At 44.3% G+C, this 13079-nt stretch overlaps 1 protein-coding gene across 5 annotated transcripts in view; it reads right to left on the bottom strand.

Annotated features, from left to right (window-relative positions):
• The window catches only part of CIT (citron rho-interacting serine/threonine kinase), a 168275-nt gene extending 156088 nt beyond the window's left edge, over positions 1–12187 (bottom strand). For all 5 annotated transcript variants that reach the window (XM_041729458.1, XM_041729460.1, XM_041729459.1 and 2 more), the window contains exons 1-3: positions 12150–12187; positions 11053–11152; positions 5839–5980 (exon numbers count right to left, since the gene is read on the bottom strand). In XM_041729458.1, the coding sequence (XP_041585392.1) occupies positions 5839–5980; positions 11053–11148 (238 nt within the window). In that variant the 5' untranslated portion in view covers positions 11149–11152; positions 12150–12187. The remainder of the gene's footprint in view (positions 1–5838; positions 5981–11052; positions 11153–12149) is intronic.
• Between the last annotated feature and the right edge of the window lie 892 nt (positions 12188–13079).

The following is a 13079-nucleotide window of genomic DNA, read 5'->3' as shown; positions in this document are numbered from 1 at the left end:
AAGAAAATTATTCACCATGACCAAGTAGGATTTATCCCTGGGACACAAGGCTGGTTCAACACTCGTAAAACAATCAATGTGATTCATCATATCAGCAAGAGAAAAACCAAGAACCATATGATACTCTCATTAGATGCAGAGAAAGCATTTGACAAAATACTGCATCCATTTCTGATCAAAACCCTTCAGAGTGTTGGGATAGAGGGAACTTTCCTCGACATCTTAAAGGCCATTTACGAAAAGCCCACAGCAAATATCATTCTCAATGGGGAAGCACTGGGAGCCTTTCCCCTAAGATCAGGAACAAGACAGGGATGTCCACTCTCACCACTGCTGTTCAACATAGTTCTGGAAGTCCTCGCCTCAGCAATCAGACAACAAAAAGACATTAAAGGCATTCAAATTGGCAAAGAAGAAGTCAAACTCTCCCTCTTCGCCGATGACATGATACTCTACATAGAAAACCCAAAAGCCTCCACCCCAAGATTGCTAGAACTCATACAGCAATTTGGTAGTGTGGCAGGATACAAAATCAATGCCCAGAAATCAATGGCATTTCTATACACTAACAATGAGACTGAAGAAAGAGAAATTAAGGAGTCAATCCCATTTACAATTGCACCCAAAAGCATAAGATACCTAGGAATAAACCTAACCAAAGAGGTAAAAGATCTATATCCTAAAAACTATAGAACACTTCTGAAAGAAATTGAGGAAGACACAAAGAGATGGAAAAATATTCCATGCTCATGGATTGGCAGAATTAATATTGTAAAAATGTCAATGTTACCCAGGGCAATTTATACGTTTAATGCAATCCCTATCAAAATACCATGGACTTTCTTCAGAGAGTTGGAACAAATTATTTTAAGATTTGTATGGAATCAGAAAAGACCCCGAATAGCCAGGGGAATTTTAAAAAAGAAAACCATAGCTGGGGGCATCACAATGCCAGATTTCAGGTTGTACTACAAAGCTGTGGTCATCACGACAGTGTGGTACTGGCACAAAAACAGACACATAGATCAATGGAACAGAATAGAGAACCCAGAAGTGGATCCTGAAGTGTATGGTCATCTAATATTCGATAAAGGAGGAAAGACTTTCCATTGGAAGAAAGACAGTCTCTTCAATAAATGGTGCTGGGAAAATTGGACATCCACATGCAGAAGAATGAAACTGGACCACTCTCTTTCACCATACACAAAGATAAACTCAAAATGGATGAGAGATCTAAATGTGAGACAAGAGTCCATCAAAATCATAGAAGAGAACACAGGCAACACCCTCTTTGAACTCGGCCACAGTAACTTCTTGCAAGATACATCCACAAAGGCAAAAGAAACAAAAGCAAAAATGAACTATTGGGACTTCATCAAGATAAGAAGCTTTTGCACAGCAAAGGATACAGTCAACAAAACTAAAAGACAACCTACAGAATGGGAGAAGATATTTGCAAATGACATATCAGATAAAGGGCTAGTTTCCAAAATCTATAAAGAACTTATTAAACTCAACACCAAAGAAACAAACAATCCAATCATGAAATGGGCAAAAGACATGAAGAGAAATCTCACAGAGGAAGACATGGACATGGCCAACATGCACATGAGAAAATGCTCTGCATCACTTGCCATCAGGGAAATACAAATCAAAACCACAATGAGATACCACCTCACACCAGTGAGAATGGGGAAAATTAACAAGGCAGGAAACCACAAATGTTGGAGAGGATGCGGAGAAAAGGGAACCCTCTTGCACTGTTGGTGGGAATGTGAACTGGTGCAGCCACTCTGGAAAACTGTGTGGAGGTTCCTCAAAGAGTTAAAAATAGACCTGCCCTACGACCCAGCAATTGCACTGTTGGGGATTTACCCCAAAGATTCAGATGCAATGAAACGTCGGGACACCTGCACCCCGATGTTTCTATCAGCAATGGCCACAATAGCCAAACTGTGGAAGGAGCCTCGGTGTCCATCGAAAGATGAATGGATAAAGAAGATGTGGTTTATGTATACAATGGAATATTACTCAGCAATTAGAAACGACAAATACCCACCATTTGCTTCAACGTGGATGGAACTGGAGGGTATTATGCTGAGTGAAATAAGTCAATCGGAGAAGGACAAACAGTGTATGTTCTCATTCATTTGGGGAATATGAATAATAGTGAAAGGGAATATAAAGGAAGGAAAAGAAATGTTGGGAAATATCAGGAAGGGAGACAGAACATAAAGACTCCTAACTCGGGGAAACGAACTAGGGGTGGTGGAAGTGGAGGAGGGCGCGTGTTGGAGGGGAACGGGTGACGGGCACTGAGGTGGACACTTGATGGGATGAGCACTGGGTGTTTTTCTGTATGTTGGTAAATTGAACACCAATAAAAATTAATTTAAAAAAAAAAAAAAAGAAAAAGAAAATCTCCATCTCTATGACAATATTCAAGAAACTTATACAGTAGCAGCTGTTGGGGCCTTCTTCCCATGTGAAATCAAAACTCACATTCCAAAACAGAAACTCAAAAGAAGAAAGAAAAAAAAAAAAAAAGCAAAAAATAAACAGCCATACTAATGTAATCACCCTTTTTTAATCCACAGCCTCTCAGCCATACTCTCCAGGAAGCCTCTCCAAAACTACAAAATAGTTCCTTACAAGAGAATTCTATTAGAAAAAGCTACATTTCTCTAAGCCTAAGCCCCTGATTACTGAATGAGTCTGGAAGATCTACTACTTGAAAGTAACCAGGGGGCAGGGCACCTGGGTGGCTCAGTTGGTTGAGCGTCCAACTCATGCTTTTGGCTCAGGTCATGATCTCAGGGTCATGGGCTGGAGCCCTGTGTCAGGCTCTGTGCTCAGCGGGGAATCTACTTGAGGATTCTCAGTGTCCCTCTCCCCTGTTCATGCTCTCTATTTTTTTTTATATTTATTTATTTATTAATGATAGAGAGAGAGAGAGAGAGAGATGCAGAGACACAGGAGGAGGGAGAAGCAGGCTCCATGCCAGGAGCCCGATGCGGGACCCGATCCCAGGACTCCAGGATCGCGCCCTGGACCAAAGGCAGTCGCCAAACCACTGAGCCACCCAGGGATCCCCTCTCACTCTAAATAAATAAATAAATAAATAAACCTTTTTTAAAATAAATAATCAGAGGGGCAGATCCCAGATTGATGAAAGTGCCTGTAGATGGCTTGATAAATTAGTCTCATAATTTCCCCTCCCCTCCCACTCCCTACTTGAAAATTTAAATACTCAAGAAAGGTAGGAGTTTATTCAAATAGGGAATAATGAAAAGTATCCAAAATACATTTTAAAATTAAAGATACAAAAAAATAAATAAAAATTAAATTAAATTAAATTAAATTAAATTAAATTAAAGATACACAATGCATTAAATGTATGTTGAGGTTGATGGCTATGTGGTGAACATTTATTATCTCTTATGTGTCAGGCCACATAAGCCTGGTCTGTGCACTAGTTCATTCAATCCCCAAAAAACCTTATGAGATAAGCATTTTCCTCATTTTGCAGATCAGGAAACAGAAGAGACAAGGTACACATAAACCCCAAAGCTCACTGTGGTGGATCTACACTGATTTTTATCTACTCAAAACTCCCAGCTCCTCTGGGCCCTTGCAATTTCACTCATTTCATCAGACCCTGGTAATCAGGGTGCACTGAACCCCTGAGCACCCAGATGAGATCATCAACTTCATATCCTAGCCCAGTACCTGATCAAGGGGTAGACAGATGGTTTAGAGCAGAGCCAATTAGAATCTTTCCTGGGGATTGTATTAATATAGACAGTGGAAGATAAACCTTGCACAGGGTGTGGTAGCCAATCTCCAAAGATGGTGCCCAATGAATCACACACCTCCTAGAATTCACGCCCTTGTATAGTTCCCTGACACATGGAATCTGGGCGGCCCTATGACTCACTTCAAAACAGAATGCAGCCCAAGAGATCCTAATGTCCCTTCCACGCCTAAGCCCTAAGAAGTCCTGGCAACTTCCACTTTGGTGCTTTTGGAAACCCTAAGCTGGGGATCCTTGGGTGACGCAGCGGTTTAGCGCCTGCCTTTGGCCCAGGGCGCGATCCTGAAGACCCAGGATCGAATCCCACGTCGGGCTCCCGGTGCATGGAGCCTGCTTCTCCCTCTGCCTGTGTCTCTGCCTCTCTCTCTCACTGTGTGCCTGTCATAAATAAATAAAAATTAATAAAAAAAAAAGAAAAAAGAAAAAAAGAAACCCTGAGCTGCCACGTAAGTCAACATCTCTGCTAGAGACCATGTAGATCAGAGGTCAGTGAGGTTTTTTTTGAAGGGCAAGAGAGTAAATATTTTAGGCTCTGTGAGCCATATAGTCTCCATCACCACGACTCAAACGCCTCAAAAGGAGTATATAAACACGTAGGCAAGGCTAACAACATTCCAGTAAAACTTTGTTTACAAAACAGGTCTCCCAGGCTATGGTTGGCTGACCCTTGACAGAGAGACCACATGGAGAAGCCACGTAGAGAGCAAGAGGCCCTGAGACTTCCCAGAAACAGAGTAAGGCCCAATCACCGCCCCCGCCCCGAGTCCCAGCTGAGTCTAGCCTTCTGGGCAACTTGCCAGACACTGAGCAAGTCATCTGGGACGTTCTAGACTAGGAGAGTCCTGGGTGCCTACAATCTTAGCCCAAGTCACATGGAGTGGAAAAATCCTAGCTGTGCCCAGTCAATCCCCAGATTCATGAGAGGTAAGACAACGATTACTGTTTTAGGCCACAATAGTTCAGGGTGCTCGGTTACACAGCAAAGTTGTATAAGGGAAGGTTTCTCATACTTGGCACTACTGAAATTTTGGATCAGATAATTTTATGCTGTGGTGGCTATTGTCATTGCAGGAAGGTTAGCATTATCTCTGGCTTCACCCATTAGATGCCAGTAGCACCCTTCCCCTGCTAAGCTGTGACAACAAATAATACCTCCAGACATTGCCAAGAGTCTAGAGAAGGCGAAATCACCACTGGTTAGAAAACACTGATGTAAGGTAATTGAATACAAAACTAGGACTCAGACAGCGGCAGCCAACTCCTCCACCTCAAGGAAGACAAGAACAGGATGTGGGCACAGCCAATTTATGCCTTTCATAGGACCGGACACCTTTCCCTTCCTCAGCCCCCTCTTTCATTAAAAAAAAGCATCCAAATCTTCATCTCAACTCAGGTCTTGATTTCAGGGTCATGAGTTCAAGCCCCATGTCAGGCTCCATGCTAGGTATGGAGCCTACTTAAAAAAAAAAAAAAAAGAAAGAAACTATGAAAAAACGTCAAAATTATATTTTATGATGTCATTGTCATAAAGATGAATATAATCCCAAATCATTATACATTATTATAACCATATTTTTCTTATTATTTCAAAATTAATTTAACTAGTGAAAAGAGGTTCAATTTATTAAAATTAAATACTGTGGGCCCTAAGCACTGTGCTTGCTATGCCTGCTAGATTATCAGCCCTGAGTGGGTATAAGGATGGAGCCAGTGGACACTGCTTAACAGCTGGAACCAGCTATACCAAAAGTTTAACCCAACCCTAGATTTCTCAGTTTCATGAGCCCTAAATTCACTTTTTTGCCTCAGCTAGTTTGAGTTAAGTTTCTGTCACCTGCAACCATGAGACCTAACTTATCTGGCCTCCTAACTGCAGCAGGTAGAAACTGACCTTGAAACTGGGCCTGTCTTCCTCCAAGCAGAGTTCTTACCCACTACCACCAACCACTAACTCATTTGGCTTCCAGCATCTTTGCAGTTTTCTCTGGCAGAATGGTTTTCAAGAAAAATTTCTCCAAACTTACACTTCCGGACAAAGTTGCTCACGTGCTTGATCTTCATCAGGGCAGGCTGACTGCATTCTCCAAAGAGAACGAAGAGGGCATCTAATATCCCTTCTCGGGAAAGAGGAGACATCTGCTGTTGAGTCAGAAAGGGTGGTTTCCCCTAAAAACAGCAAACAGCAGATGGAGACACTGTCAATAATGAAAAGCTTTGATCAATAACATCCACACAGAGTAATTACAAGCCACCAACTCTAACTGCTCACGACACACGCTAACAGCACAATTCTGGGGCTTCATTCTTTAAAGCAACATCAATTGAGAGTCATTACGTTATCACTTGTACGATTCCATTATCGTGGATTTCTTCCACCAGCACCTGGGAAGAAAAGCTTCACAAGCATGCCATTAACAAGAAAAGCCTCTTCTTCCTTAACAGTCTGAGGCTCACGGGAACATTTACTCTGGACCCTGCTGGTTACGACATGCATGTTTCCATGTCTCTACAATAGGACACAATGATTGCTACTCCTTTTGAGTGTGCCTGGAGGTTTGCTAATATAACTGCAGTTCCTTTTTTTCTTTTTTTTTTAAACGATAATGACCTCCTTTTTTTTTTTTTTTTAAGACTTTATTTATTTATTCATGAGAGACACAGAGAGAGAAGGCAGAGACATAGGCAGAGGGAGAAGCAGGCTCCATGCAGGGAGCCTGATGCAGGACTCAATCCCAGGACCCCGGGATCACACCCTGAGCCAAAGGCAGACACTCAACCACTGAGCCACCCAGCGTCCCAACTGCAGTTTCTTTAATGCTCTCGAACAATCTAGAGTAGTATGGACAGAGTGAACCGTACTAAAGCTGAATTTATTCATAATCCAGACCAACAGTTGCAAACTGGCAGACTGCATCTAACCCACACAGACACGTTTTGTTGGGCCTGCAGCATTTAAAATAATTTGAATTATCTGCCAATATTGAAAAATCAGGAAATTTTACCCGAAAGAAGGGGTAGGATCTAGGGGTTCTCCTGAAACACTGGAGGATAGAGCCACATTGCCCCACATTCTTTTTTTTTTTTTTTTAAAGATTTTATTCACTTATTCGTGAGAGACAGAGAGAGAGAGAGGCAGAGGCACAGGCAGAGGGAGAAGCAGGCCCCATGCAAGGAGCCCGACGTGATTGTCCCACATTCTTGTCTGGTGATAAACAGTGGCTCTCGGGTAGCCCTGGTGGCGCAGCGGTTTAGCGCCGCCTGCAGCCCAGGGTGTGATCCTGGAGACCCGGGATTGAGTCCCACATCGGGCTTCCTGCATGGAGCCTCCTTCTCCCTCTGCCTGTGTCTCTGCCTCTCTCTCGCTCTCTGAATGAATAAATAAATAAATCTTTACAAAAAAAAAAAAAAAAACAGTGACTCTCGAGTGATGCTGCCCCTCTGCGTAGAGAATGTGCTCTGCAGTTCACCGTAGATCTGACCTGCCAGTCTTCTATCAGGCCCATGTGACTCACACATACTCACTGCCTAGCCCCCAAAGACATGAGTTTGCAACCTTTGATCTAGAGCAATGATCTCCATGTGCATGGGGATCCCTGGGTGGCTCAGTGGTTTAGCACCTGCCGTAGGCTCAGGGCGTGATCCTGGAGTCCCAGGATCGAGTCCCACATCAGGCTCCCTGCATGGAGCCTGCTTCTCCCTGTCTCGACCTCTGCCTCTCTCTCTCTCTCATGAATAAATAAAATCTTAAAAAAAAAAAATGATCTGGGATGCCTGGGTGGCTCAGAGGTTGGGCGCCTGCCTTTGGCCCAGGGCATGATCCTGGAGTCCCGGGATTGAGTCCCACAACAGGCTCCCTGCATGGAGCCTGCTTCTCCCTCTGCCTATGTCTCTGTCTCTCTCTCTCTCTGTGTCTCTCATGAATAAATAAATAAATAAATTTTTTAAAAAATGATCTCTATGTGCCAGGCTATGGATTGTGTGGTGATATCTCTGCAAAGATGGCCCCCTACAGGCCATTTATCTCTACATGTGCTTGCCACCACTCCCATTAACAATCTATTTCCCCTCGCCTTGAATCTGTCTCTGACTTGCTTCAAGCAACAGGTGACACAAGTGACACTGCCCCAGTTCAGGGCAGAGCTCTCAAGGAGGCTAGCAGCTTCTGCTTTTGCTCTTTTGGGAAGCCAGTCGCCATGTAAAAAAGCTTAGGCTAGACCAGGGGTCAGCAAACTATGGTCTATAGGCCAATCTGGCCCCACTGTCTGTTTTTATAAATAGTTTTATTGGAACACAGCCAGACCCACTCATTTACATATTGTCTGTGGCTGCTTTTGTGCTACAGTGGCAGAGGTGAACAGTTGCAGCTACCCCAAAGCCTAAAATATTTATTATTTAGAGAAGAAAGTTACAAGGCCTGGGTCAGACTACTGGCTAATGAAAGGCCTCATAGAGAAGTCAGCTGGAGGGACACTGAGATGCACCAGCCAGCAGGCAGTGCCCAGATGTTCCAGCCCCAGCCAAGCTCCCAACACAATATGGCCCCTTGAGTGACCCCAGCTGATATCACAGGGTGGAACAGGAAGACTGCCTAGCTGATTCCAAACAACTCACAGAATCAGAAGAAAAAATAAATCGTTACTGCTTTAAACTTTGAGAGTGTTTTCTTACACTGGATAATAGAAACAGGCTGGCTACATTTGAATCACCTGAAGAATTTAGCTACAAAACAACAATAACAAAATCCTCTGGTGCTATCCCTGACCTACTGAACAAGAATTTCCCAGTTAGTAGCATGTTAGCTAGTTAGCTAACATGTTTTATCAACAAGCTCACCAAGAGATTCAAGCTTCAGCCAAGTATGTGAAGCCCTGGGCCACAAGCCACCATACCTGTCACTTTAGTTATACTTCTGCCACGAACTCCAAAAAATACCACCATGCTGATGCTTAACAAAGTTCTCCAGTCTGCCACGAAATGAGAAAACATGACCAGCACATGATGACTTCTCTATAAGGCTAACTATATTCATATTTTAAAGTGCTCTTTTATTCTGAAATAATATCTCCTTTCTCTGCTGTTTCTTAAAATGTCCCTTCTTTATAATGAAAGGACCAGAACGTAATAGGCTTTTCTCTATATCTGTTTTTTTATATCCTTTTTACATCTCTTACTTGACAAAATAAAAAAGCTGGCTAACCTATGTCGGCCTAGCAAATCTGTGAAATTGCGCTGGCTCAAAAATCTAAAAGTCTCTGACCGCTGACACAGAACTCCTTGGCAAGTTAAGTATAATGTTAAGTAGAAACTAAGACCCAGTCTAAAGTCCTTACCTAGATGGAAAACAAAATCATTATTCTACCTAAACCTCGTTAAAATTACATTACATGGGAAAAGAACAGTATCCATACCAGGTTAGGCAAATGTTAGGTGTATGGTATGCTTGTGAATAATTGCTTTCCCAGGGACAGGGAAGAACTCATCATGAAAAAAAGATAAACCGGGGATTTACCCCCAACCCTTACTGTTATAATGATATTTAAATATAATACACACTTAATAAACTCTGACATATGCTGGCAGCATTGCCAGTGGTTACATGCCCAGCCTCTGTTGTCAGAATAAAAATGGAACCTGGCTCTGTCACTTACAAGCTGCGTGATCCTGGGCAAGTCCTTGCCTCCTTCAGTATCTGTCTCTTCCTACTTAAAATGTAAATAAGAATAGTCCTTACGTCCATTATGAAGCTGAAGTAAGATAATCAGGAGCATGCTGGTTCTGTACCCAGCACATTGGAAGCCACAATTATTATATATGGAGCACAGTATAATGCCTTTAGTCAATTCCGTAATAAATTGGAAAAGTTTTGGAGTTAAATGTAAAGAAACTAAAGCACAGCAGCACTCCAGTCAGCTAGAGTTAGGGACAAACTATTCATTTGTGAAAAATATCTCATGACTTAAAACCATAACAGGAATGGTCCTAACACCACAACCTAAGCTTTCGATCTGTCTCCATTCTGAGCTGTTTGGACATTCCCCAATACCAACATTTTGGGGGGAAATGTCATCAAGAAAGTATCAGTATTTATCATCATACAGGTATCCTTGCATAAACACCTTCCTAAATATAATTACTGCTAACTAAACATAAATTGATCAGTATTATAACTAATAAGCGCTTAATATAAATTATCTCATTTAATCCTCATGATAACCTTGTGAATTTGGTGCTCTAACCTCTATTTGACATTGTGGCAAATGGATGCAGAGAAGGCAACTGAGTCACCCCAGGTAACACAGCTAACAAGTGCTGGGGCCAGGATTCAAACCCAGCTCGACACCACTATCTATGCTGACCCCCTGACTTGTGAATACATAAATCGAACAAGGATTTCTACATCAACAATGTTTCACCTACGTCAAAAACAAAAGAATTAAAAATCTGGGAATTATTTCCTGATATTAAGCTTTAACACTTCTGGGGGGATTGAAAGGCTCTATATCTTGAGCAGACTATGGAGTTTCACAAGTCTGGGTTGTTTTGGTTTTTTTCTTAAATAAAGATCTCTTAGGGGCACCTGGGTAGCTCAGCCAGTTAAGCATCTGCTTTTGGCTCAGATCATGATCTCAGGGTCCTGGGATAGAGCTCCACATCGGGCTCTCAGCTAAGCAGGGAGTCTGTTTCTCCCTCTGCCCCCTCCCCCTGCTCATGTTCTCCCTCTCTCAAATAAATAAATAAAATATTTTTAAAAAAACAAAGATCTCTTGAATGAAAAGAAATAGGATTACATCTACAGTAATTTTGGCCAAAAGACTGCCTGTGGTTTTTTTTCTTTAACAAAAGGACAAACCTTAATACGATGTGTAACATGTGAAAAATGATAAAAATTATCTCACTTTTTTTCTTAAGGATTTTTTTAAGATTTTTTTTTTTTTTTTTTTTTTTAATTCATGAGAAACACAGAGAGGAGAGAGAGAGGCAGAGACACAGGCAGAGGGAGAAGCAGGCTCTATGCAGGGAGCCCAATGTGGGACTCAATCCCAGGTCTCCAAGATCATGCCCTGGGCCGAAGGCGGCACTAAACCGTTGAGCCATCCGTCTGCCCAAATTATCTCCCTTTAAGGCCAAGTTCAGCTACCCACTCCTAGGAGATTAGCCTCAGCCCTATAATAAGAATAAAAGTGACAAGAAGGTTCCAAGGAAACAAACACAGATGAACAGAGTTGGCAGACTGTTACCTGGAAGAAATGATTCAGCCTGGAGGCCCGGCTGGCAATGGGTTCAGCAGCACCAGCATCCATTTGATTCCGTGCTCCATACTTGAACTTCAACATCTCCCTAACAGGGAAGAGACATAGAAGGTCAAGTGTTTACTGCCAATTTGAGGACGAACAGCTTGAAAGATCCTATCTTCCTCAAGATGTCAGGGATAGGAAGGTGAAAACCAACCACTATGAAACAAGTCTTGGAAAGTTCAGTCTGGCAATGGACGTTACAAAGCGGATTATTTACCCACTGTAACAAGAGGTAATACACTCATCTGACATATTCTCTTACTTACAAAAAAATTTATTATTCTGCTCCGTGGATAACGTAAGCTCCACAAGAGCGGAAACACAGAGCCTGGCAAGTAGCAGGTGCTAATGAATACTTATTGAAATGAATGATTGAAATAAGCAAATTACACAGTATGTTATATAGTAATAGGCGCTGCAGAGTTCTAAAAAAAGAGAGAGGGAAATAAGGGTAATTGGTGTGTGCCCGCATTTTTTAAGTGTAGCCAGAGTAGACTTCACTGAGAAGGTAACATTTGACGCAAGATCTGGAGTGGGTAAGCAGTGAGCCTTGCTGATGGGCGGGGAGGCAAGCAAAGCGTGCGGCGCCCAGGAACAGCGGAACAGCCGGGGCCCAAGCTCTGAGGCAGGACCTGGGCTTCCCGGACCCTGCCCGGGAGGGGAGAGAGGCTGCAGCACCGGGAAAGAGGCGGGACGCAGGTGACTGCGGATACCGAGAGCGTGAGGGAGGACACCCCAGCAGACGGAATAGCGCAGGAGCACACAAGGGACCCCGCCCGGCTTAAGACGGGTGCAATTCCCTCTGCCCCGGGCACCACCTGCAGACCCTTCGGCTCCCTGGGGGGGGGGCGGGGGGGCGCACCGCCAGCCGAGGACCACCCCGCGGCCCCGCCCCGGCAGCCCTGGGGGCGGCACCGCCACCCACTCCGCCCACCCCACAGCGGGAAGGAAAGCCGGGACTCGTGTGACTGGAAGCGGCCCTCCCCCCGGCCTCGCAGAGTGGGGTGGGGGAGAAATGGGCGTGCGGGATTCGGACTCACGCTCCGCCGACCCCGCCAGGCCGCGTTCTGCTCCGCCCCGCGCCTCCCGCCGCCGCGTTTGAACCTAGAGAACGGCATGGGCGGGTCTCAGCCGTGCCCGAGCCAATCAGAGTGCCCGCTCCTAGGACGACCCTCCGCGTCCCAGCCAGGCCCCACCCAAAGTCCTTAAAAGGATAGAGGAAGTGGAAAGGAGAACCAATCAGATTGTGTCTTCCTCCGACTTGTGACCAATGGGAAACGGGGAAGGAGAAACCCTGCAGGGCAGCTCCTGGGAGTTTGAAATTGGCGGTTAAGGGATCCCTGGGTGGCGCAGCGGTTTGGCGCCTGCCTTTGGCCCAGGGCGCGACCCTGGAGACGCAGGATCGAATCCCACGTCGGGCTCCCTGCATAGAGCCTGCTTCTCCCTGTGCCTATGTCTCTGCCTCTCTCTCTCTCTCATGACTATCATAAATTAAAAAAAAAAGGAAATTGGCGGTTAAGCAGGATGCTGCAATTAAGGACGTGTCTGTTTGGGTGTCCAGGATCCCTAGAGAGGTTATGGGGGGTTGGGGAGGGGGCTCCGTCCTCTGCTTCCATAGCCACCCGCGAGAAGGAAGGCAGCCAGGCTGCTCTGGTCTTCTTTGTTCCTTAAAGTGGCCTAAAGTTGAAGTACTTGTTATTTCGGGAAATCAACTTGTTTTCTGCTACAGCTGGGGCAGGAAATGTTTTGAGCTTGAACTTCTAATGTGCCTCTGTTACTGCAACTTCGGGCTGAATGCCGGTGGACGAATAGGTGAACTATTGAGATTGTCTGGAAGGACGTTTTTTCTTTTTAATGTTATTTATTTATTCATGAGAGACACAGAGAAGCAGATATCCAAGCAGAGGGAGAAGCAGGCTCCTCGCAGGGAGCTGAATGCGGGACTTGATTCCAGGACCCTGGGATCATGA

Source organism: Vulpes lagopus, chromosome 14, assembly GCF_018345385.1.
Source record: "Vulpes lagopus strain Blue_001 chromosome 14, ASM1834538v1, whole genome shotgun sequence".
Taxonomy (NCBI): Eukaryota; Metazoa; Chordata; class Mammalia; order Carnivora; family Canidae; genus Vulpes; species Vulpes lagopus.
Note: the sequence above shows the minus strand (reverse complement) of the source record. Positions and strands in the feature narration are given on the sequence as shown.